Raw genomic sequence first — 27,365 nt, forward strand, 5'->3', positions numbered from 1 at the left:
ACGCACCAACACAACTGAAGCACAGAGATGTGGAGAGTAAGAGATACAGAAATGTGAGAAGCACACAGGTATAGACACACTGGGACAGACACTGAAGCCAATACATTGACAGCAGTCTTTAAGCTGTAAGCAGAAGTCCCGCCCTTGCATCCTCCTCATTGGGCCGCTGAAGGGGCTGCGCGTTATTTCGCCGGGATGTCTCCTGGGTGTAGGTCAGCGGCGCTGTCAATCACCACCGGCCCTTCCGACTGCAAGCTCGACTGAGTGGAAGCGTCAAACCAGAAGGGTAAGAAAAATCGCCCCCTCCCCCTCGCACGGTCGATCCGCAATGGAGGAGGAGATGAATCACGCAGAGGACGAAGGATTGCGATCGGGCACCATCTCCAAACTCTGCAAACAGCGGACTCCCTACAGTGTCCTCAAACCATTCCCTGGCAAGAAGGCGATGACCAGGAGGTACGAAAGACCCACCATGATCGAGGTCCCACAACTGGCCATAGGGACTGGAGGAGGAGGGGCTCATCACCATCACCCACCGGTTACCATCAACACCGAGCAGCAGCAACAACAGCAGCATCACTTCCACCATCAGCAACAGCATTATCCATACCAGAGCATCTCGAACAACAGGATAGCCCCCGGAGCAGTATCAGCATCAACATCTATGTTAGCTTCAGTATCTCAATCGTACCTTGGAGCGACGGCTTCTGACTATCCGCCTGTCAGGTACAACAACATACCTACAAGCCAATCAGGAGCTGAAAACATCATCCTAAGTGCAGGTATACTCTTGCTTTCTCCATTTACAGCGCCAGTTTGTTGTTATCTCTCATTCACTAAAAGCCAAAAGTTTCCTTTGAAGGCAGTAATTTTGTACTTGGCAAGTTTTCCCAAGAATGGCTGAACTCCTAGATTTTTCACATAACTTATAAAATACCAGGGGCACAATGCAGGAAGGATTTTAAACCTTGAGTTGGTAAATCTGTATAAGGATTTACTCTCCATTTAAATTATGTCTTGCTGGTATGGGTTGAAGATTAATTGTAGCTGCTGAATTCAATTTTATTGTGATAAAAGGCAACAAAGCATAGGTACAAATTCAAACTGAAAATTGAAAATCTGAAGCAAAAATGCTTGGAATATAAAGCAGTTTTGTTGGCATTTGAAAGAAAACACAGGATAAAATTTCAGGTGGGACTTTTCATCAGAATGTATTCTTGTGCATTTTATATAAATACTATATTATTAATTAATAGTCATTGCTACTTTTCACTATTCTTGGAAGATGATATTTGTACTGCATGTAACAGTGTGATTCCAACATTGCTACTTAATACGTGGATAATTTATTAAAATCTGAGTATTATGTCAAAGATGAGAACAAAACACAGGATGTGCATTTTCAACTGAATTAGCAAAACCGGTTGTGCGTTAAGAATTCTCCATGAGCATTTCCTTGTCTTTGCTTCTTTCAGTTATTGGCTGCAAGGTCATATATCAGATACTTTTAATTTTTGAACGCTGATATCAACATCATACTGGAAATTCACAGCAGATTGATCAGCACATGAAAAAGAAAGGAAGCAAAATGAATTGCTTGTAATCCATAACCCAAACTGACACTGTTTAAGTCAGAGAAATCAGAAGACGTCAGGTCAAGTATCAAAATCTAAACACAAAAACAGCTGATCAAATTAAAAACAAGGTGCAGGGCCGGATGAACACAGCAGGCCAAGCAGCATCATAGGAGCAGAGAGGCCGACGTTTCGGGCCTAGACCCTTCATCAGAAAAGGGGGAGGGGAAGGGGGTTTTGAAATAAATAGGGAGAGAGTGGGAGGCGGATAGAAGAGGGATAGAGGAGAGGATAGGTGGAGAGGAAACAAACAGGTCGAAGAGGCGGGGATGGGGCCAGGAAAGGTGAGTGTAGGTAGGGAGTTAGGAAGGGGATAGGTCAGTCCAGGGAGGACGGACAGGTCAAGGGGGTGGGATGAGGTTGGTCGGTAGGAGATGGAGGTGCGGCTTGGGGTGGGAGGAGGGGATAGGTGGGAGGAAGAACAGGTTAGGGAGGCAGGGACGAGTTGGACTGGTTTTGGGATGCGGTGGGGGGAGGGGAGATTTTGAAACTTGTGAAATCCACATTGATACCATTGGGCTGCAGGGTTCCCAAGCGGAATATGAGTTGCTGTTCCTGCAACCTTCGGGTGGCATCGTTGTGGCACTGCAGGAGGCCCAGGATGGACATGTCGTCTGAGGAATGGGAGGGGGAGTTGAAATGGTTCGCGACTGGGAGGTGCAGTTGTTTGTTGCGAACCGAGCGCAAGTGTTCTGCAAAGCGGTCCCCGAGTCTTCGCTTGGTTTCCCCGATGTAGAGGAAGCCACACCGGGTACAGCGGATGCAGTATACCACATTGGCAGATGTGCAGGTGAACATCTGCTTGATGTGGAAAGTCTTCTTGGGGCCTGGGATGGGGGTGAGGGAGGAGGTGTGGGGGCAGGTGTAGCACTTCCTGCGGTTGCAGGGAAAAGTGCCGGGTGTGGTGGAGCTGGAGGGGAGCGTGGAGCGGACAAGGGAGTCACGGAGAGAGTTGTCCCTCCGGAAAGCAGATAAAGGTGGGGAGGGAAAGATGTCTTTGGTGGTGGGGTCGGATTGCAGATGGCGGAAGTGTCGGAGGATGATGCGTTGGATCCGGAGGTTGGTGGGGTGGTACGTGAGGACGAGGGGGATTCTTTTTTGGTTTTTATTGCGTGGATGGGGCCTCTCTCTTCTTCCTGTCCCGCAGGCCCGACCAGTCCCCCTCCACTGACACCCTCATCCGCTTAGCCGAACTCGTCCTCACACTCAACAACTTCTCTTTCAATTCCTCCCACTTCCTACAGACAAAGGGGGTAGCCATGGGTACCCGCATGGGCCCAAGCTACGCCTGCCTCTTTGTAGGTTACGTGGAACAATCCCTCTTCCGTACCTACACCGGCCCTAAACCCCACCTCTTCCTCCGTTACATTGATGACTGTATCGGTGCCGCCTCGTGCTCCCACGAGGAGCTCGAACAGTTCATACACTTCACTAACACCTTCCACCCCAACCTTAAATTTACCTGGACCATCTCTAACACCTCTCTCCCCTTCCTGGACCTCTCTGTCTCCATATCGAGCAACCACCTCGAAACCGATATTCATTTCAAGCCCACCGACTCCCACAGCTACCTAGAATACTCCTCCTCCCACCCACCTTCCTGCAAAAGTGCTATCCCCTATTCCCAATTCCTTCGCCTCCGCCGCATCTGCTCCCAGGATGAGGCATTCCACTCCCGTACATCTCAGTTGTCCTCGTTTTTCAAGGACCGTAACTTCCCCTCCTCGGTGGTCGAGAACGCCCTCAACCGTGTCTCCCACATCTCCCGCACCTCATCCCTCACACCCCGTCCACGCAATAAAAACCAAAAAAGAATCCCCCTCGTCCTCACGTACCACCCCACCAACCTCCGGATCCAACGCATCATCCTCCGACACTTCCGCCATCTGCAATCCGACCCCACCACCAAAGACATCTTTCCCTCCCCACCTTTATCTGCTTTCCGGAGGGACAACTCTCTCCGTGACTCCCTTGTCCGCTCCACGCTCCCCTCCAGCTCCACCACACCCGGCACTTTTCCCTGCAACCGCAGGAAGTGCTACACCTGCCCCCATACCTCCTCCCTCACCCCCATCCCAGGCCCCAAGAAGACTTTCCACATCAAGCAGATGTTCACCTGCACATCTGCCAATGTGGTATACTGCATCCGCTGTACCCGGTGTGGCTTCCTCTACATCGGGGAAACCAAGCGGAGACTCGGGGACCGCTTTGCAGAACACTTGCGCTCGGTTCGCAACAAACAACTGCACCTCCCAGTCGCGAACCATTTCAACTCCCCCTCCCATTCCTCAGACGACATGTCCATCCTGGGCCTCCTGCAGTGCCACAACGATGCCACCCGAAGGTTGCAGGAACAGCAACTCATATTCCGCTTGGGAACCCTGCAGCCCAATGGTATCAATGTGGATTTCACAAGTTTCAAAATCTCCCCTCCCCCCACCGCATCCCAAAACCAGTCCAGCTCGTCCCTGCCTCCCTAACCTGTTCTTCCTCCCACCTATCCCCTCCTCCCACCTCAAGCCGCACCTCCATCTCCTACCGACCAACCTCATCCCGCCCCCTTGACCTGTCCGTCCTCCCTGGACTGACCTATCCCCTTCCTAACTCCCTACCTACACTCACCTTTCCTGGCCCCATCCCCGCCTCTTCGACCTGTTTGTTTCCTCTCCACCTATCCTCTCCTCTATCCCTCTTCTATCCGCCTCCCACTCTCTCCCTATTTATTTCAAAACCCCCTTCCCCTCCCCCTTTTCTGATGAAGGGTCTAGGCCCGAAACGTCGGCCTCTCTGCTCCTATGATGCTGCTTGGCCTGCTGTGTTCATCCGGCCCTGCACCTTGTTGTCTCGGATTCTCCAGCATCTGCAGTTCCTACTATCTCTGATCAAATTAAAAGTCTATTTACTGTCTATTAGTGAAAGCATTATGATCTTTACTCTTCACCCCTGTCTTTTACTCACACTCATCCTTTCAGCTGCCACCTTCCCAACACACCCTCAAACCTTTCTCTCACATCCTCCTGGCAGCTTAGGTCGGTAGCCCTCTTACCTTAGAGTCAGATGGTTCTAACTTCAAGTTTCACTTCAGATTTAGGGCTGCTACAGGAAAGATGTTGTTAAACTTGAAAGGGTTCAGAAAAGATTTGCAAGGATGTTGCCACAACTGGACATTTTGAGCTGCAGGGAGAGGCTGAATAGGCTGGGACTTTTTTCCTTGGACCATCAGAGGCTGAGGGGTGACCTAATAGAGGTTTATAAAATTATGAGGGGCATGGATAGGGTGACGAGCAAAGGTCTTTTCCCCAGGGTAGGGGAGTCCAAAACTAGAGGGCATAGGCTTAAGGTGAGAGGGGAAAGATTTAAAAGGGACCTGAGGGGTAACTGTTTCATGCAGAGGGTAGTGCATGTATGGAACGGGCTGCCAGAGGATGTGGTGGAGGCGAGTACCATTACAACATTTAAAAGGCATCTAGATGGGTATATGAATAGGAAGGCTGTAGAAGGATATGGGCCAAATGTTCGCAAATCAGACTAGATCTGTTTAGGATATTTGGTAAGCATGAACAAGTTGGACCAAAGGGTCTGTTTCCAGGCTGTACATCTCTATGACTTGAATCAAAATCTCAGTGCTGAAATGGCAAGACATTAAACTGAAGCCCTAGCTTCCCTCGCAGGTGCACTTGAAAGTAAAATGGTTGTTATTTCAAAGAGCAGATAAATTATCACTTCAACCAACTTTTGTTAATTTATCCTCATATGTAATACAAAACAGAGTTGTTCTTTATAACATTCTTGTGAAAAACTTTGGGATGTCTTATCATAAAGATGATGTGCAACAACATGTTGTTGATGGTTTCCATTAAGCTATCTTATACTTCTCCAATTTCTAAAGTGTGCCTGAAAAGTAGTCTTGTCACTTATACATGTAATGTGTTACCATTATTGAATTTATTCCTCATAAACTGGTGAAGTTCACTCTTGACAGTCATCTAAGAAACTTTTGTTGGAGAGTTGAGGAATATTTTGACTATATATCAAATTGTGATTTCAAATACTTTATCTTTTATTTCTGTAAACTTATAATTGTTTTTTGTTACATCTAACACCATACTTAAACCTCCACTCACATAGGTCAGCTGTCTTCTGGACTACTTGATTCTGTACAGTTGCTTTTGATTGCACTACTTCAAAAGTTAGAAACTTATCTGCATACATCAAGTTTAAAAAAAACCAACAATTGAAATTTATTTTACTAGCATTTGCAGATAATATTTTCATGGAGCTGTGTTGGAGGAATTATTGAACCTAATGGCATAGGATAGCTAACATTGTGTCAGTAGAGCTTCAATTATTAAATAAGGACACTCAAGTAATGATATTTTTCCAACTGTGTTCAATTATATGATAACTCAGTTACAATACACAACTGCAAGAAGCATTCCATCATTTGTATCATCAGTACTCACTGTCAAAACATCAGAAATAAAATCCTAAAACATGATAGCTTTTCCACTCTTTTATTTTGAAAATGTATGGATGATGAAAATCTCTTCAATTTATCAATGTATAGGGGATGTCAAGGATTACATGTCACAATGTCTGTTAAATGCTCCCCTTTAGTCTTTGTGGACCACTTTCAAAGTAAAGTTCAGAGAATGTTGATCATAATCCTTTCATGATATTTAGTTCCCAACTGAAATGTATTGTTCTGTCTCCATCTTGTAAAACCAAATCTAGTAACATCTTAAAGAAAGCTTTTCAGACATTCAGCAACTTTTTCAATTTGCATTATACCAATCGGAGTAGTGAAGTCAAAATGGATGAGCTTGATTTATTGCAAAAACAAGACACTGATAGTAAGAGTAGGTTACAACGTACCTAAAGGATTTGGGTTCAAATCCAATTCGGGTTGATCGAATCTTACACTTGGCACTTACATGGAAGAAGGGTGCCATTCAATTCACTAGTATTTTTCTAATACCCACTTTTTGACTGGAGCTGTCTGTTCTGTTTACATTTTTCTGTCCCTTCTTTATAGCTTCTATATTCTTACCTTTTAATTATTTTTACAATTCCATTAGTAGTTCAATAACTACTTGCAATAAACCATCCCAAGTTCTCTTGTCTCTTTGTGTGAAAATACTTCTTTAAATGTTTTCCTTTGTTCTTATGATAATATTTAGTCTACCCTCCTTTTCACTGACTTGTGAACGAATGGAAACTATCTTACATATGTAAAGTATTTCAGAATGTTGCACTCCTATGTTCTGTGCTAATTACCTTTCATTATAACAATAATCTCTCATTCCTGATATCAAAAGGTATTTCACAACTGAACCACCACTTTTCGTTTCAGATGATTTGAGCTAAAGGTCAACATTCTATTAAATTTTTTGATTATCTTTTTAACCTGTGCAACAGTGTCTAGTGATTTATGTAGGTGGACATCTAATTCCCTTTGTAATCCCTTTGAATGTCACAGCTCCAAACGATAAAAAGGAAAATATTCCAATGTGTTTTCCCACAATCTGAAATGGGTGGCTCCATATTTCTCCACTTTGAACTCCCATCTGCTATAGCTTTGCCCACACAGTTACAGTCTCAGTTGTTTTTGTAACCTCTCCTACCAGCACAATCTACTGGGCTTTCTAATTTACTGCTACCTACACAGTTGAATTCAAAACTTTCGTTATTTATTCATTCAATATTAATATACATGATGAAATAATGAGGCCTCAAAACAGATTCTTCCACAACATCACTTGTCACATCTCACAAACGGAAGAATGAACCCCTTACCTCCTCTGTCTGTTTCTGACCTCATAAAATCATCAGCTATCAACTCAACTCAACTCACAAAATTACCATAATCATGAAAATCTGAAAAGTGTGTAGTTACCCTAACTTATTGTATTCTACATGCTTCTGCTCTAGCTATGTGGTTAGATTTTTTTTATTGCCAAGCACCTAATGTAAGCTGATCATCTACATTTTGACAATCTATATACGCAAAGTACATTTTCTTTATCTACACGTTCAATGAAATTGAATTAGTCAGGCACATCTGCCCTTTGTAAATTAATGCTGATTTCTCCAACTGTTTGAAGATTTTCAAAGTGTTCATTAATTTCATCCTGAATTTTGTAATCCAGAAGTCACTCAAAACCAAGGCTTATAGTTTTGCTTCCTAATGTACTCCTGTAGCTCTGCTTACGATATCCTCTGTAAGAACAGATGCAAAATACATATGAACACTTAAATTAGGAACAGGACTAGGCCATTCAGCCTTAGAGTCTGCACCAAATTTCAGTAAGGTTATTACTGATCTGACTGTTTTATTCATCCATGAGATGTGGACATTGTTGGCTAAGACTGCATTTATTGCACATTCCTAATGGCATTGCAAAGGTGTTGGTGGCGAGCAGCCTTCTTGAATTGTTGCAGTTCTTGGGGTGCAGGAACATCCAAAATGCTGTTAGGAAATGAGTTCCAGGTTTTGATACAGCAACAGTGAAGAAATCGTGATATTTTCCAAATTAAGGTGATGTGTGGCTTACAGGGAAACTTGTAGCTGGTGGTGGTGCTTCCATGCATCTGCTGTCCTTGTCCATCGAGGTGGTAGAAGTCACAAGTTTGGAAGGTGCTGTCAAAAATGCCTTATTGAATTATTGCAATGCACTTTCTTGATGTTACGCATTGCTGCCACTGTGCGTTAGTGGTGCAGGGGGTGAATTTTGAGGTGTGGATGGGTTGCCAATCAAGCAGAATGTTTTGACCTGGATGGTTTCAAGCTTTGTGAATGTTGTTAGAGCTAGTCAGCCATGCAGGTGGAATCACAAATCACATTCCTAACTTGTGCATTATAGATATTGGACAGCCTTTGAGGTAACAAGAGCTGACTTTCTCGCCACAGAATGCTTGCTATCTGACCAATTTTTGTAGCCACAGTGTGTATATGGCTGGTCCAATTTAGCTTCTGGTCAATGGTAACTGCCATTTCATAGATGGTGAGGGATTCATTTATGGTAATATTATTGAACTTTACGGGGCAATTGCTAGATTCTCTCAATTGGTAATTGCGTGGCAGTTGAGTGACAGGAATGTTACGTGCCACTTATCTGCCCAAATCTGGAGTTGCATGTGAACTGCTTCAGTGTCAGAGGAATCGTGAATGGTGCTGAACACGGTGAACATCCCACTCCTGACCTTATGGTGGGCGGAAATTCACTGATGAAGCAACTGGAGATGATTGGTCCTAGGACATTACCTCAAAGAACTGCTGCAAGTAATGTCCTGGGACGGGCTGATTTATCTCAACAACTACAGTCATCTTATTATGCGCCAGGTAGGACACCAACTAGTAGATAGTTTTTTCCTTGATTCACATTAACTCCAGTTTGACAAGCACTCTTTACATCTGTATTTCAGTTCTTTTGTACATGTTTTGTACAATGGTATAATGAGGTCAGCTGCTGAGTGCCCAGGCAGAACCCAAACACAGCTTCAGTGAGCTATTTATTATTAAGCAAGTATTGTCTGATACCACTGTTGACAATCTCATTCCAGTATTTTGCTGATGATTAGAATTAGCATTAGAATTAGGTTTTATTGTCACATGTACTCAAGTAGAGGGATACATGAGTGCAGTGAAATGTGTACAAAGTCACCATTTCTGGCGCCATCTTGGGTACAAAGGCACCTAGGTACAAAATCTAAAGTATAAATTAGAAAAATAAAGAAATAAAGTTAAAAGTTCAGCCTTGCAGTCCTTCTCAAGCAGAGAAAGATTTAAAAAAAGCAGATGGAGCAGACAAGAGCATGCTGGCCTTCAACCTGGGTCCACTGTGGGCTTTGTCTCGAGGCTGGGAATTAGTGTGGATACCTTGGCCTCTTCCAATGGGCAGAAGATATAAAAATTTGAATAAACATATGAACAGATTCAAGAACAGCTTCTTCCCCATTGTTGTCAGACTTTTGGATGGACCTCCCACAAGTTAATATTGATCACTCTCCTTGCACCTTCTCTGCTGCTGTAACACAGTATTTTGCACTCTGTTCTGCTACCCTGGTGCACTTTGTATGGTACATTCCTGCCTGTCTAGCAAGCAAATCAACACTTTTTACTGTATCTCGGTAAATGTGACAACAATAAATCAAACAATAAACAAACCATATCACATAGAGAGAGTCAAATTGTTGAAGACTGGTGTCTGTGATGCTGGAGACCCCTGGAGGAGGCAGAGCTGGATCATTCACTTGGCACTTCTGGCTGAAGACTGTTGCAAATGTTTCAGCCTTGTCTTTTGCATTGATGTGCTGGGTGCTCCCATGATTGAGGATGTGATACTTGTGAAGTCTCCACCTCTTATTAGTTGTTTAATTGTCCAACAGCAGTAATGACTGGGTGTGGCAGAGTCAAGCTTAGATCTGATCAGTTGGTTGTGAAATAGCTGTATCTATTCCATGCTGCTTCCAGTATTTGGCGTGCCAATAATTTTTTGTGTTGTAGCTTTGCCAGGTTGACAGCTCATTGTTAGGTATATCTGATGCTGCTCCTGGCATTCTCTCTATCATTGAACGAGGGTTGATTGACTGTTTGAATGGTAATACTAGAGTGATGCATCTACCAGGCCATGAGGTTACATATATAATCTACTGCTGCTGCTGATGGTCCACAGTGCCTTAGGGATACCCACTTTGTGTTTCTAGATCGGCTTGAAACCTGTTCCATTTAACATGGATGTAATACCATACAACACCATAGAGGGTATCCTCAATGTGGAAATGGGACTTTGTCTTCACAAGGACTTTGCAGTGGTCATTTCTACTGATACTGGGATGGACAGATGCATCTGTGACAGGCGCATTGTTGGGAAAGAGGCCAAGTAGATATTTCCCTGTGGTTGTTCCTCTCACTACCTACCACTGACCCAGTCATGTAGTTATGACTTTTAGGACTCAGCTTCTTTGGTCAGTAGTGGTGCTACTCAGCTAATTTTGGTGATGGGCTTTAAAATACCCCATCTAGAGAACATTCTGTGCCCTTGCCACCCTCAGTGCTTTCTCTAAGTGGTGCTTGAGGGGGTGTCAGGTGGCATCAGCTAAAGGGGAGGGGGATCCATAAATGATAATCAGGAGGTAATAATAATTATTCATTAACAATAATTATTATTAATAATTAACAATGATAATAATAATCCTTGCCCATGTTTGATCAGATGCCAGTTCACCTTATGGGGTCCAGAGTCTGTGTTGAGCATTCCCAGTGAAACTCCTTCCTGACTCTATGGTACTGGTGCTGTCCTACTGGTGGGACAGGAAATACCCAGCAATGGTGATGCTAGTATCTGGGATATAGTTTGTAAGGTATGATTCCCTGGGTATGACTATGCCACGCCATTGCTTGGCTAGATAGACTGTAGGACATCTCTCCCAATTTTGGTACAACCCCCCAATGTTGGTAAGGAGGGCATTGCAGAGTCACGAGGACTGAGTTTGCCATCATTCTAAGGTGCTTAAGTTGATAATGGGTGGTCTGTCTGGTTTCATTGCTTTGATTAGATTTCATAATGGATATAACTGAGTGACTCACTTGACTTTTTCCAAAACCATATGACTGTGAGTCTGGAGTCACCTGTGAGCCAGACCAGGTACCGATGGTAGATTTCATTCCATACAAGACGCGAGTGCACCAAATGTTTTTGCAACAATTACATGGTGGCCACTAGGTTAGTTTTTAATCATGGATATTTATTGAATTCAGATTTCACAATTTGCCATGGTGGGATTCAAACCAATATGTCACATACATTAGCTTAGGGATCTGGATTACTAGGCCTGGGACAAAGCCACTATGCCACCTCTCTTACTGCACAGTCTTGCCTAACCCTGATAACCTTTCATCCCATTACTTATCAAGCATCTAACTTTATCCAGTTTTCCTGGCCCCTTCAGGGAATAAAATATAAAGTTTCCATGACTACTGATCCCTAACTTTCATTTTTAAACTACAATCTTCTTTTATACACTTTTTTTGTGCTTTTAATCTCCCTTTAAATTCTGTACATTTTATTTAATTTTGCACAGTTTTCTTCTGTATCATCCTCTGGTTTTTCAGTCTCTTTTAAAACTTTTTTGTTTCCTTTATATATATCCATGAAATCTTCAATTTTGTTGTGCCAGCTTTAACCTAGTTAGAATTAATTTAACTGGCACTTTATCAATTTATTATTTAAATATTTCCTATGACTGGCCCACTGTTTGATCTGGACACTTTCCAGCCAATTTATCTAAGTTAGACAAATTTCATATCTTTGAATCAAGCTAATTTTCAGTCCAACATCTATCTTCAACACTTTTTTGTTACACAATCTATTTTCAATGTGACCATAAATGAGTTTATAGTCACTTTTTGAAGTGCTTTCTACTTCATGGCATTTACTAGTCCTACTTAATTACCCAAAACCATCTTTCACACTGCATCTTTCTTGTTAAATTAGCAACACACACATTAAAGAAGAAACCTGATACATTTTAATAAGCCTTTTTCCATTTTGACCTCATATTTCCATTTTATTGTACTTTAGATTGATTAAAATATGGAAAAGTGATTATCTGCTCTGTGTAGTGTTTATAAGTCTGGAATGAGTTTGGACAGCATAAGTTCTAATAAACATCATTTAATGATGTCCCTAATATGGCAGTAACTGGCACCAAAATGATAACCTTTCTCAGAGACAGTGCAGGCTGGCTTTGTGTAGGAAATGAAAATATATTGCACTCTGGTGATTAGAGGTGATATTATATGGCTGGGGGGAAGGCATGTTTTTGGAACATAACAGACTTTACTATGCACCCAAATATCCTAGACTTGTGAAACTTTTTGACGTTATTACTGAGTAGCCTCATTGGAAAGTGTTTCATCGGTGTCAACAATCATCTTGAGGATTTTAAAAAGCCACAAAATATCAATTTTCTTTCTATTTCTGTAATTCGTACACTTAACCAGTCACTTGGAGGATATGTACACATTCCTGAATCTAAATCTTCCCAATGTATTCAGAATGCCGATTTTCAGTTGAATTCTTATGGTATTATGAATTGTGTATTTAAATTGGTGTGCTCATCACTTCGGCTCTGAGTAAGAATTTGACAGTGCTTCCTATGCAAAACCAAGGGAGAGAAAAATGATGATGATACCCTTCTGAGGTTACAGTTAAAGTTATTGTATTAGGTAATAACAAACTATTTTGTCTTGTTTCTGTTGCCATTTTGAAAACTAGCAAGCAAAGCACTTTAAAATGATGTTCAAGGTGATTCCAAAGAGTTACAATTTTAATATGACCATATGAAGGAATGGCAATTTTTATGAGATTTATTAGTCTCATCTGTATGCAAATCTAACCCCAGTCTCATATTTTCTATATCGTATCTATTTCTGCTGATGAAAGAATGTCAAACATGCCTGTACACTACCTTATACATATTTATGAATCATCACATCAATGACAGCCAATCAGTGCTCAAGGTTCCTAATGTTTAAAGCAGAATAACCGTAGCCAGGATACTCAATGCAAAACTATCTTTAGTGTTGTGTATTCAACAAAAAAAGGTCTTCCTTCAATCAGATTCCACAGTTAAAGAGTAAAAATAATTAGGTGTCCAAAATGCTTACGGAGACACCTGTAAATTATTAAAAATGTGACAACATTGAAATTGTTTTGTGTTGTGGAGGGCTCTTACTGACAGTGAAATTTATTCTACGTTTTCTGTACACTTACACATTATGTGGTACATTTACTGGGCCTCTAACACTTCATAAAATAACTTAGATATATATGCCTTTCTTTTATGCATTGCTGTACAAAATCATAGCCACCTTCATTTGCATCACAAAACTCACTGTACTTCAAAATAATTAACCTTATAGTTATTTGGAAGTACAAAACTTGAGCATTTCTGAAAAATAAAGGAGAGTGCTGGTTGGTTAGCAAATGAACTCTAATTGTTAGAGGTTTTGCCATAGAGAATAAGGCAGTAAATGATGACTGACAGTTAATTGCCAAACTTTGTTTACATTTTAAACAATGCTAGCTAATTCTAATGGGTCAAGGTTTTACCCTGAGCAATGAATCAGAGAATGGCTGTCACTTATTTTGTTGATTTGGAACAGGTGTAGTGTTCTGTGTCAAAATTCCAGAACTCCCTCCCTAACAGCAATGCGGGGACACAAACAATAAATGGACTGCAGCAGTTCAAGAAGGCAGCTCACCTCCACATTCTCAAGAGCAACTAGGGATGGGCAGTAAAAGCTGGCCCAGCAAGTGACACCTCTTTCCATGCTGTAACATTTTTATGGTTTCTACCCAATTTAGAATTGCCCGTCAGGCTTGCAGTGGATTGCATTTGCATGTACTGGAAGCTACATATATTAAGACATAGAGCTCTGTTCTTTGCAGACAGAAAGAACACGGATACACATTGCACTTGTTTGAACCCATCAAAATAGGTGACAGCCATTCTCTAGTTCATTTCTCAGGACAATGCCTTGAACTGGAGTCAATCTGCCTGGTCTAAAATTTTAAAAAGCTTGGCAGTTAATTGCCAGTCATCACCAACTCTAACAATTAGACTCCCACTTGCCAACTAATCAGTAATCTCCTTTCATACAGTATAAATGTTCTTTTCCCTTTACTTTAGTATTTTTTTGATAATTGTTATGAGGAGTGCAAGATGAAAAGCTTTGATATAATGTGTCTTTTCTTAAGCAATACTCAATTAATTTTATGCAAATCATGTTCTGGGATGCCCTGAGGAATGTGGTTATATATATTATGTAAATTTATTCATTCTGATGTTTTTCACAAGCATTTCTTTATGAAGGTGATGGCTTTTGTTACAGACGTTGGCTAAGTATCACAATGTTCAAAGCTGTCTTAAAAAAAACTTGCATTATTGTCATATAAGGCTAAAAATAAGAAAAACTGTCATTGAGGACTTGTGGCTGAATTGATGTTAAAGACTAGAAATATTCTTGTATAATTGATGGAGATCTGTCAATATCACAGGCATTGTTGAAAATATTTATTAATACCCTCAGTGTAAAACAGACCAGATCACCATATGATAGGGGCCTAATGTCGCATACCTTTTTGAACTAATTTTTGCAAATATCTTTAACATAATACAGCCGCTCTCTGAAACCATTAAGTTTCAGATATAGTTAGAGCTGCAAACAGGAAATGATGATATGACAAGATGGAGAAAAGATAAAGCTGACTTGTTACACTGCAGCCTTTTTGGACCAGAAATAAAATTGCAATGACTTTCGTGAATAACAATACAGTGCACACTAATGGATTTTGGCTGCTTTCCTTCAGTTAGTCTATTTGCATAATGCACAGCGAAGAAAGGTTTCAGTCACATTTTACCATCTGTATATTGAAATATGTTTGTTTTCAGTTCAGCTGCATCGAAGGAAATGTCTGCAGCTTTCACTTTCATCCATGTTTGAGCACTTGAAAACAAATCAATGTTGAGTGATGTAATGGTTATGATCAAAGTTTCTAAAATGTTATGTTGTCTTATTCCTTTTCACATACTGCATACTCCTATTGTTTTCTGGTGTTAGTTCAAATTTTCAGCATAAGACCATCAGATGTAGGAGCAGAGGTAGGCCATTCAGCCCACTTAAGTCTGCGCCACCATTCAGTGAGGTCATAGCTGATCTGATAATTCTCAACTCCACTTTCTTGCCTTTCCCCATGACCCATGGTTGTCTTACTGATTAAAAATCTGTCAATTTTAGGCTCGAATATAATTAATAACCGAGCCTAGTCAGCCCTCTGCAGCAAGGAATTTTATAGATTCACTACTCTCTATTAGAAAAATTTCTTCCTCATCTCTGTCGTAAATGTGTGGCAGCTCGTTATAACCTCTGGTCTTATGTGGTCTCTCCACAACTACTCTGTCAAATCTCCTAAGAATCTTATATGTTTCGGTGAAGACACCTGTCATTCCTTTAAACTCTAATGAATACAAGCCCAACCTACTCAATCTGTCCTCATAAGAGAATCCTCCAGATTCGGTAACAGCTTAGTGAATCTTCTCTAGACTGCGTTCAATGCCAATCTATCTTTCCTTAGATAAGGGGACCAAAATGTTTGCAGTATTCTAGGTGTAGTCTAACTAGTGTCTAGTGTAAGATACTCCCATTTTTATACTCCATTCCCTTTAAAATAAAGGCCAAAATTCCATTTATCTTTCCCATAATCTGCTGAACTTTTTTTGCTAGCTTTTCGTGATTTATGCATGAAAACCCCCCACCCAAATTCCCTCTGCTGCAGCTTTCCGCAGTCTTTCTCCATTTACATAGGAACGTAGGAATTAGGAGCAGGGGTAGGCAATTCAGCCCTTTGAGCCCACTTCACCATTTAACATGATCATGGTTGTTCTTATCCTGGTCTCAATTCCACTTTTCTGCCTGCTCCCCATAGCCCTTTATCCCACTTTTAATCAGAAATGTATCTATTTCTTTCTTGAATCTGTTGAATGATTCTGCCTCTACTGCACTCTGGGGCAGTGAGTTGCACAGATTCACAACCCTCTGAGGGAAGCAGTTTCTCCTTATCTCATTTCTGAACCTACCTCCTCTCACTCTATAGGTATGACCGCTTGTTCAAGACTGTTCATCTGCAGTTTCTTTTTATTAATAATGTTTACACTTGAGTTTCAGCCACCTGAAGAGATGAACTAGCTTCTCAAAGGTTGACATCATTCAAAGTAACAGTAAATCAAAAGTACAAGCAAATAAAACTCTGGATACTTCTGGCTGTTGTCTTGTCTAGTACCATTAAACAGCTTACTTATATTCTAGATTCCAATTCTGACAAAAAGTTGAAATTCGAGACATTAAAAGTCTTTTTACAAACATGGTGGAACATGCTGTGTATTGGCAACATTTTCTCATAAAGTTTCTAAACGCATTCTTGTGGGAGTTGATTGGGGTTTGCCAAATTATTTTCTGAATAGAACTGCAGGATTTGTGTTCCAGCAGCCAGCCTTAAAGACTTAATCAGAAACTCGTGTCCCTCCATCAGGAATGGTGTCATTCTAATAGGCTACCTAGTCACGTTTTGAAGTTCTGAAGAAGGGTCACTGGACTTAGAATATTAACTCTGTTTTCTGTTTGCAGATGCTGCCGGACCTGCTGAGTTTCTCCAGGAATTTTTGTACTTGTTTGTTTCAGATTTCCAGCATTCGTAGTTCTTTATTTCATTCTATTAGATATTAATATAATTTCAGCAGGAGCTGTGCTATGCCATCTTGAGCTGGAGTAACTCAATTAGGAGTTGGACTTACTGTAACACAGGGGCTGGCATCAGTGGTTAGGAATGAGTTTCACTCAAACAGAAGCTGGTCTAATCCAGATATGTCCTCATGCAGTATAAAGCCTTAGAAACACGTTTATTATTTAAAGAGCCAATTTCCCTATTTTGAAAGCCATTTAGCAGAAATATGGCAGAAAACTTTCTTTACTGTACTGCACGCAAGGAATCAAATCAAAACAGTCAAAAGGCAGCACACCCATATTCAGCCCTACTTGTATCAGTTCTTTCATGGGATGTGGGCTTTGCTGGTAATAACAGCATGTTGCCCACGTTTAATTAATCTTGAACTTGGCTTGTGGCTTGTTAAGGCATTCAAGGGTCAATCGCATTTAATCTGGAGTTAAATGTAGGCCAGATTAGGTAAAGACGACAGATTACCTTCCTAAAAGGATCTCAATGAATCAGATAGGTTTTCAGAAGTAGTTTTATGGTCATTTTTATTCAGAACAGCTTTATATTCCAATTTTAATTAATTAAATGCAAACAGTCCAGCTGGTTTGGTGGGATTAGAATCCATAACACCAGACCATTAGCCTGGGTCCACGGTGGTTCAAGCCCAGTGATTACCACTGCACATTGTTTATCAGTTAAAAACAATTTATACACCCTGAGAGGCTGGTTACCTTAATTGGCAAGAAGTTGAGCATGTGGTTCAATTTCTGTTCTGGCTGAGGTAGACTTTAACCTGTTCTTTTCCTGCCTTATGTTTGATGCAAAACAGTACCCCTAAAGCTTTATATAATCAAATGCCTCTCTCTATTGGAAGGACATGGCTATAGCCCCTTGTAAAGTATGGCAAATTGCCTACCTACCTCACCCACCACAGGTTCTGAGGAAAAGTCATAATGGACTCAAAATTTTAACTCTCTTTCTCTCTCCACAGATGCCGCCAGACTTGCTGAGTTTCCCCAGAATTCTCTGTGCTTGTTTCAGATTTCCAGTATCCACAGTATTTTATCTGACTGTCTAAGGACCCTTAGTGAATTTCTGCAGATGGCACTCACTGTTGCTACTGAGCATGGGTGGTGGAGGTTGCGTATGTTTATGGATATAGTGTCAATCAAGCGGGCAGCTTTGAACTGGATGGTCATAGATTCCCTACAGTATGGAAGCAGGCCATTTGGTCCATCAAGTCCACACTGACCTTGCAAAATGTTTTGTACCAGACCCACCATATCCCTGTAACCCTTTATTTCCCATGCCTAATCCACCTAACCTGCTCATATTTAGACTGTGGGAGGAAACCGGAGCACCCGGAGGAAACCCATGCAGACACAGGCAGAATGTGCAAACTCCACACAGACAGTTACCCAAGGGTGGAATTGAACCTGGGTCCCTGGTGCTAGGAGGCCACAAGTACTAACTACTGAGTCACCATGCCGCCCCAACTGGTGTTAAGCTTCTTGAGTGTTGTTGGAGCTGCACCCATTTGGGCAGGTGGGGAGTATTACGTCACACTCCTGATGGTTCCTTGTAGATGATGCACAGGCTTTGGGGAGTCAAGAGATGAGTTACTTGCCACAGTATTCCTAGCCTCTAACTCTTGTGCTCTTGTTTATGTGGCTTGTCCAGTAGCCTGAGGAACTCCTGCAGAGGTGTCCTGGAACTGAGATGACTGATCTCCAACAACCACAACTTATGGCTATTGCTTTTGTGCTAGGTTTGACTTCAACCAGTGGAAAGTATCTCTCAGTTCCCATTACCTCTTGTTTTGCTAGATCTCTTTGATGCCACACTTTGTCAAATATGGCTTTGATGTCAAGGGCCACGATTTTCTTTTCACTCTAATTTATACCTTATGAGAGAAGAGTGCTGATTGTTTGGCAAATCTGTATATTTTTTTCAGCAATATTCCAGTTCTACACTACCAACCGCCTATATGAACTTTTAATTAGGAGGACTGGGATATATCTGAGATAATAAATGGCACAACTACAGTAAATACGGTGATCAGCAAAAGAAATGCCATTTGCCGTACCTGAGAAAACAGTACTGAATTTGCCCATACAGTACTCAATATGCTTACCATGGAGCTCTGAAATATTTATAGCTATCAGTTTGTAATAGAAACTAACTCCTCTGACTATTGCAAAATCCATTCTGAGAGCTGTTAATATTTGATGTATTGCAGCACTAGTGTTACATTTTTGTCCAGTTTCAATAAGATGGAGGTAAGAATTACAGTAGTAAAGATTTCAACTTGTGAACATTGAACACCTATTTTTTCTGTCAGTTGTGAAGTGCTGTTGATGATCAGCTATCGTTCACTGTGGAGTTGGAAACTGTGAAAAGCCCCTTGGGTCTGTATGTTTGATATGTCATGAATATTGTAAATATTGACTGTAATTATAAATGTAATAAGTCTATTCATATCCTGTATATTACACTATACAGGATGAAGCTTATTTACTTTGCAAATTGTGTAATGTTAACTTTAAACAGCCATATACTGTACTTTCATAAATTTTCTGAGGAAAGTATTCTTTTTTAAAATCTGATACGTGTGTGTTTGGGTGCAGTTGATGAGGGGATAGTGAAGGAGAAAGTGAACTGACTGATTATGAGACTGAATTTTTGTTCATTTGTCCAGTATACTGTATGTTTCTGCTCCACTACAGAGAGTCGCTTAATACTTGATGCCTTTGCGCAGCAATGCAGTCGAGTCCTGACACTCCTAAAGGACAATGGAAAACTTCTGGACACCAACCAAACTCAAGTCATTTCTTGTGTTAAAAAAGAGAGCGGGTGTTACGATGAGTGCACAGGACAGTGTCAGCTGGTCAAAGGTGCCCCAATGCAACCACGGGCATCAGGAAATTCAGAGACAGAATTACAGAATGTGCAAAAGAGACATCAAACCTCAGCCTTGCTTCGTGTATTTACGGATTCTCTACAAAGTTACCTACTTGCTGGGGGACGGCCATCACATAGTACTGTTGGGATGAGTGAATGCAGTCACATGACAGACATGGATCCCCTTTCCACATCTCCCACCCATACTCTGGGAGGGTGGACATCCCCAGCAACATCTGAATCTCATGTCCATCCATCATCTACATTCCCCGAGGAGGACGAAGAAGATGGCTACTGTCAGAGGTGCCAAGAGTTGGAGCAGGAAGTGGTTTTACTGCAACAGGAAAATGAGGAACTGAGGAAAACCTTGGATCGAATTCCAGGTGTGTGAAGTCTACCTTAGTTATTTTAATACTGTTCCACTCACTTTGAATATTAACGGTTTATTGATATACAAATTTATGCTGATAACTTTGATGTAAATTCTGGCTATGGACAACTCTGCACAATATTTTCTACCCTTGTTTTAGTTCTCGTAAATATTGAAATTGCAAAGTATTAAAATACAGAAGCAGTTCCCATAATTTTTAACATAAGATCCTTAAATGCAACAGGAACATGGATGCAGGGTCTATTGCATACATTAATGCTTAGATATATGAACACATAATGGTCAAGCACACATTCTAACAATCTATACACTGTGATGTTAATGACAGTATATTGATGATCTTCAAAAGTACAAGAAGACAAGGATAAGACATATTATTTATATGGCTTTTAGATGGGCTTAACTTCTCCTTTCCCGCTATGTTGTTAAATAATGTTACTGTAAATGGCAGTAAAGCACTGCACTTGTTGGCTGAACTCAACTGAGTCTAGGCAGTGCATTTGGCAAAGAGCTTTTTCCTTCCTGAGAGTTCAATGCTTTTAGAATTCACAGTGTGTGAAGAGATGCTTATGGTTGCCATACTATAATTACTGAGGTAAAAAGGACCCATAAAACAACTTCCATGAGAACCCTGCCTTCCTGAATGCTGAATAGTGACTCTTTTTACTAAGATGCATTCGATGATTGTGCTAAATGCTTACCTGAAATGATTTTCTTTCATGCAGTGCCCTGTCAGACTGTTCTTGATTATTATAAGACGGTACTCCAGCATCACAATCAACTAGTCCAACCAGTCTCAGAGGAGCAGCCAACAGAGGTACTTTTGGATGGAAGCAGTCCTTCATGTTATATTCTTCTTGTGCTTTAGTGAGATGCAGCTTATTTGACATCACTGCCTAGCATTGAGATTGCATCATTAGTATTTCCTTTCTGTTGACATTAATTTCCTTTACCTTCTGCATTGGATTAAGTAAACATATGTTTTGAGCATTTTATTCTAGATTTTGCATGGAAGCGTAAGTTATGATTGTGAATAAAATAATGCTCAGACATATCTTAATGACCAAGGAACGGCAATACTTGACAGTAAGAATTTGCTTTTCTGAAGATTGCAGAACCGTATAAGTGGTTTAGTCTTTGATGCAATATTTTGTACCGTTACATTAATTTATGTCTTTTATTTCCTGGCTATGCTTAGCAGCAACCTAATCTAGCCATAGTAAGCTACAACCCATGCAGCAGTTTGAACTATAAGTTTCATTTTTGACTGAGAATGATGACACACATTCCAACTTAAATAGTAGCAGGGCAGAACAAAATGAAAACCTGAAACAGTTGATAGAGTCATAGTCATACAGCACAGAATCAGACCCTTCGGTCCAACCAGTCCATGCCAATCATAATCCCAAACTAAACCAGTTCCACCTGCCTGTGCTTGGCCTGTATCCCTCCAAACATTTCTTATTTCTGTGCTTATCCAAATGTCGTTTGAACATTGTAGCTGTACCCACATCCACCACTTCCTCTGGAAGTTCATCTACACACAAACCACTCTCCATATAAACAGTTACCCCTCATGTCTTTTTAAATCTTTCTCTTCTCATCTTAAAAATATACCCCCTAGTCTTGAAGTTCCCACACTAGGGAAAAGACACCTGCCATTCACCTTATCTATATGATGTTCAATTTATTGTTCTAATAAAAGATGCATACAGCTGGTTCATCTCACCTCTCCTACACTATAATGGTCAAGGCATCAAGATAAGTGTAATGATCTCAATAGACACTATTAAGGTTTTAAAATGAAAATCAGACTTGCAGTCAGGAACTGCAAGAGCTATGCCACAAGATTTCACACTTTAAACAAAAAACCTTTTATCATACAAGAGGTAAACAAAAAAAGCACTACTAAGTTATTTAACCACCTAATTGTAGACATCCTGTCTAACACAGAGCCTGGAGAGACATCATCTATTATTCAGCTTCTAAAACTCCAATTATAACTTTAGTAAGTAAACGCGGTCTAACCTTTGATATGTAATCACCCCCAGGTTTGTCTGTTAGCCTTCCAGACTAGGTACATTTTCATTTATTCTATACATCAAAATTTCAAATGCAAAGCCTCAGTACTAAAAAAAACTATGAATTAAGAAATTACACATTTGTCATTCTGAATACTTCTTGCCCACCCTCCCATGCAGCTATGTAATGTCCAATGAGTTGCAAAATTCAAACAGAGATAAATTGCAACACTAATAAGGTTAAAAAAAACTCTGGAAATTCTCTCCATTGCCTCAGGCAATCAAACCAGTCAATCAAACTAGTTATTGCAAGTTCTTTCTAGTAAGAACCACAAAGAAGACTGAAACACCTCGTAGACAGTTCAAACCACTCCATCCACTCTGCCCAAGAATCCCTCAACATTATCAAGGACACCAGAATAAATGAAGATGAGATAATGGTCTCCTTTGACTACACTACTTACCTCTATAAACATCCTCTTAGCTAAAGAAACACCAGCCTCTCACTAGATAGACCAGGGATCAAGAGCAAACTATGTGGTAAATGGAAAAGCCCTGGGGAAAATTGATGCACAGAGAGATCTGGGTGTTCAGGTCCATTGTACCCTGAAGGTGGCAACACAGGTTGATAGAGTGGTCAAGAAGGCATACGGCATGCTTTCATTCATCGGATGGCCTATTGAATACAAGAGTTGGCAGGTCATGTTGCAGTTGTATAGGACTTTGGTTCGACCACATTTGGAATACTGCGTACAGTTCTGGTCGCCACATTACCAAAAGGATGTGGATGCTTTGGAGACAGTGCAGAGGTGGTTCACCAGGCTGTTGCCTGGTATGGAGGGCGCTAGCTATGAAGAGAGGTTGAGTAGATTAGGATTATTTACATTAGAAGGACGGAGGTTGAGGAGGGACCTGATTGAGGTCTACAGAATCATGAGAGGTATAAACAAGGTGGATAGCAAGAAGCTTTTTCCCAGAGTGGGGGACTCAATTACTCGGGGTCACGATTTCAAGGTGAGAGGGGAAAGTTTAAGGGAGATATGCGTGGAAAGTTCTTTACGCAGAGGGTGGTGGGTGCCTGGAACGTGTTGCCAGTGGAGGTGGTAGAGACGGACACGATAGCGTCATTTAAGATGTATCTAGACAGATACATGAATGGGCAGGGAGCAGAGGGATACAGATCCTTGGAAAATAGGCAACAGGTTTAGATAGAGGATCTGGATCGGTGCAGGCTTGGAGGGCCGAAGGGCCTGTTCCTGTGCTGTAATTTTCTTTGTTCTTTGTTCTTTTATACATACACCTGACAACACCAACACTATCAGCAAAGATGGCACACTCAAAATACTGGATCTGTGCCTCACAACCCACTTCACCTTCAATGGCAAGATATACGGACAAATCAACGGAACACCCATGGGATCACCGATGTCAGGATTAATAGCAGAAGCCATAATGCAAAGACTGGAATGGACAGCACTTCCCATCATCCAACCAAAACTATGGATCCACTATGTGGATGACACCTTTGTTATTATCAAACACTCTAAACTGGAAAAAAACCCATCTATTCATAAACAGCATCCTCATAAAATTCACCAGGGAAGAGGAGAACAACAACAGACATTCCTTCCTGGGTGTAATGGTCAAACATATGGCCAACGGTCATCTCCAGACCAGTGTACACAGGAAGGCCACCCATACGGATCAGGTACTCAATTACAGTAGCAATCATCAATATATCCACAAATGGAGCTGCATCAAAACAATGTTCAAGTGAGCCGCAACACACTGCAGCACCCCAGAGCCACGCAAAGCTGAGGAAGAACACTTATACAGCGTCTTTAGAAACAACGGTTACCAGAAAAGTGTAGTCTGTCGATACCTACACAACAGACCACAGCAGGAAGACACAACACATCCAGAGACACTAGTCACCCTTCCATACATTAAGGACATATCTGAAATGACTACCAAATTACTCCACCCCTAAGAATCATGGTAGCCTGCAAACCAACAGCTACACTACGACAGCTACTGACAAGAATAAAGGATCCGACAACTACACCTAACAGAACCAACATTATTTACAAGATACCATGCGACGACTGTCAAAAACATTACATAGGGCAAACCAGAAGGAAACTAGCCATCAGGATTCATGAACGTCAACTAGCTACCAAGACACATGACCAACTATCACTTATTTCAATACATATGGACAAAGAGGGACATCAATTCGACTGGGACAACATAACCATCCTAGGACAAGCCAAGAAAAGACACGAGAATTCCTGAAGGCCTGGCACTCAGAATGGAACTCCATGAACAAACACGCAGAGCTGGACCCCATATACCAACTACTAAGAAACAAATCTGGAAGTGATGCCGCCCACCCCAGCAAATCGAGACACATAAATAGCAAGCGGGACAGAACACATGCTTCACCAGAGGCGCACTGATGATGTTACCTACCTGGTGATGAAATGCTTGCAAACAAACTTAGTGAGCAAGTCAACAACTGCAGGAACAGAAATTGCTGGAGAAACTCAGCAGGTCTGGCAGCATCTGTGTGGAGAAAACAGAGATAATGTTTCAAGTCTAGCGACCCTCCTTCAGAACAGAGGAAGTGTCTAATATCATGGCTTTCTTGATGGATCATGTATCTGATCTGATATCTGCCACTGTCAAGAGATAGCTTGTCTGCATCTTGAAGGCATAGTGAGTCAGCACTCAACTTACCGACCTGTAATGTGTTTGAGGGACTCATCACTCTCTGGGGAAAGAACATCTAACCTGTACAAAAAAATACAAAGAACTGTAGATGCTGGAAACCAGAAACAAAATCAGAAATTGCTGGAAAAACTCAGCAGGTCTGACAGCGTTTGTGAAGAGAAAACAGAGTTAATGTTTTGGGTCCAGTGACTTGACCCAAATGTTAACTCTAATTTCTCTCCAGATCTCTGGCAGACCTGCTCCTGCTGAGTGTTTCCAGCAATTTCTGATTTCATTTCTACCATCCAAATTATTCCTATTGTCACAAAGTTTAAATTTATATTCCCTAATCTCCACAATCTATTAAACTGAAACAATCTATCAGCACTTTACTTATGTTACAGACACTTTTAAGTTTATGTCTAAAGTACATGCATCAGAGTCCTTGAATAACCTGAGTGTCTAAGGTTCTTTAAACCATTCTTATAATTCTTCAGTGGACTGGTTCCAAAGCCATTACGTCACCCATCAATACAGGGCACAGTTTTCCAGATACAGTCTTAGCAGCAAATAATAATGTCAAAATGGAGTGCTTTATAATGGAGTGTTTGATTAATACAATATTGGAGCTTGGAAAGTAGCCATTCTCTTCCTCCTGCTCTGGGAGTTTAAGCAATAGATTGCCATGAATGCAAAGCACTCCATGATGCAACTAATTGATTTATAAGTGCAACACATTTAAAGAGAACCAATTATCATCAATATGATGTGTTTCTCAGTAACTCCTCTCTAAGCCAAATAATCGAATGAATCTTTCCAAAATTAAAAAGTGATGGTATAATCTGTCATTACTTTTTGAAATTCTTATCTAGGGAACATTCTTTGTTAAATTGAGAAACTGTAATCAATCTCATTTAGATTTTCACATCAACTGAAACAGTTAGACCTTTGGTAGTGATTGGGAATACAGGAATCTAATTAAGGGGTTCAAATAATATGACAAACTGTAAGCAGAGAAATGCCAGATCTGATTGTGTGCTGCCCATTACAATGGCAAGTGCTGTGAGACCATGGAAGGAAAAATGATTGTATGTCATTTGTTTTTCCTTATTTTGAATTCTATTTTTATTGGTAGTGTAAATTTTGTTTAGCATTCCTATTAAATATGCTGTCATGTACCAGAAAAGATATTGATGCCTGATTATAGTGACAAAAGGGTGAAGCAACATTAAACTTAACTGTTGATTGTCTGTGTTTTTCACAGTATCTATGTGGTGAAATCAAATGCAATGAATCTTTACTCTGTGAGGCAGTTTTGCGTAGATTTTTATCTCTCTAGGAACTGTAACCGTGAAGTCAATTGCACTTTATTTCAGGGTGGTAGCACTCAATATCAGAGCTCAACTAATGAATTAGCTGTTAAAAATATGACATGCATCTTTAATAAGATGAACTAAATTGCGATCTATAAAGTGTCTTAACACTCTTGATCTGATAGAAGTTTATAAAATAATGAGAGGTATGGATAGAGTTGACGATGGTTGTCTTTTCCCTAAGATGGGGAATTTCAAGACTGGGGGCACATTTTTAAGGTGAGAGGTGAGAGATTTAAAAAGAAATAAAAAGGGGCAAATGTACTTCCTGATGAAGTGGTGGAAGTGGCTACAGTTACAACATTTAAAAGACATTTGAATGGATATATGAATAGGAAAGGTTCGGAGGGATATGGACCAGGACTAGGCAGGTGGAACTAGTTTAGTTTGGGATTATGTTTGGCATGGACTGGTTGGACTGAAGGGTCCGTTTCTGTGCTGTATGAGTCTATGACTCTAGTCATATTTATTTGCATTCATGCCGATTACACTGTAATTGTCATTTCTATTGTTTCTGTCTCCCCTTTTTAGGGAAACAAACAGTTGTTGAACAACTATCCTGTCTGTATCACTAGTAAGCAGTGGGATGAGGCTGTCAATTCATCTAAAAAGGATGGCCGGCGACTTCTCCGTTACCTCATCAGATTTGTGTTTACAACAGATGAACTGAAGTATTCATGTGGACTGGGCAAAAGGAAAAGATCAATGCCATTAGGGGAGCCAGGCCCAGAGCGACGTCCTCTCGATCCTGTCAAAGTGACCTGTCTCCGAGGTATGAATTAATGTTCATTGTTCATAGGACAGTGTGCACTGAATTACAGGCTACATGTACAAACAAAGACAGTTGACCTAATAGAGATGAGCAACTGTGAATCAGGTGATAGCACTCTTGATACTAAGTCAAATATTGTGATTTCATGTCATGGGCCAGAAACCTGAATGCATAATCCAAGACATTTCAGTTGAATGGGTAACAAGGTGTGGAGCTGGATGAACACAGCAGGCCAAGCAGCATCATAGGAGCAGGAAGGCTGACGTTTCGGGCCTAGACCCCC

General features: G+C 40.9%; 1 protein-coding gene across 1 annotated transcript in view; it reads left to right on the plus strand.

Annotated features, from left to right (window-relative positions):
• Positions 1–233: 233 nt before the first annotated feature.
• The window catches only part of LOC109920822 (BEN domain-containing protein 4), a 44,547-nt gene continuing 17,415 nt past the window's right edge, over positions 234–27,365 (plus strand). The window contains exons 1-4 of the mRNA XM_048597303.1: positions 234–782; positions 19,639–20,196; positions 20,930–21,021; positions 26,842–27,082. Of these exons, the coding sequence (XP_048453260.1) occupies positions 329–782; positions 19,639–20,196; positions 20,930–21,021; positions 26,842–27,082 (1,345 nt within the window). The 5' untranslated portion in view covers positions 234–328. The remainder of the gene's footprint in view (positions 783–19,638; positions 20,197–20,929; positions 21,022–26,841; positions 27,083–27,365) is intronic.

The sequence above is a fragment of the Rhincodon typus genome, chromosome 1, assembly GCF_021869965.1.
Source record: "Rhincodon typus isolate 14 chromosome 1, sRhiTyp1.1, whole genome shotgun sequence".
Classification (NCBI taxonomy): domain Eukaryota; kingdom Metazoa; phylum Chordata; class Chondrichthyes; order Orectolobiformes; family Rhincodontidae; genus Rhincodon; species Rhincodon typus.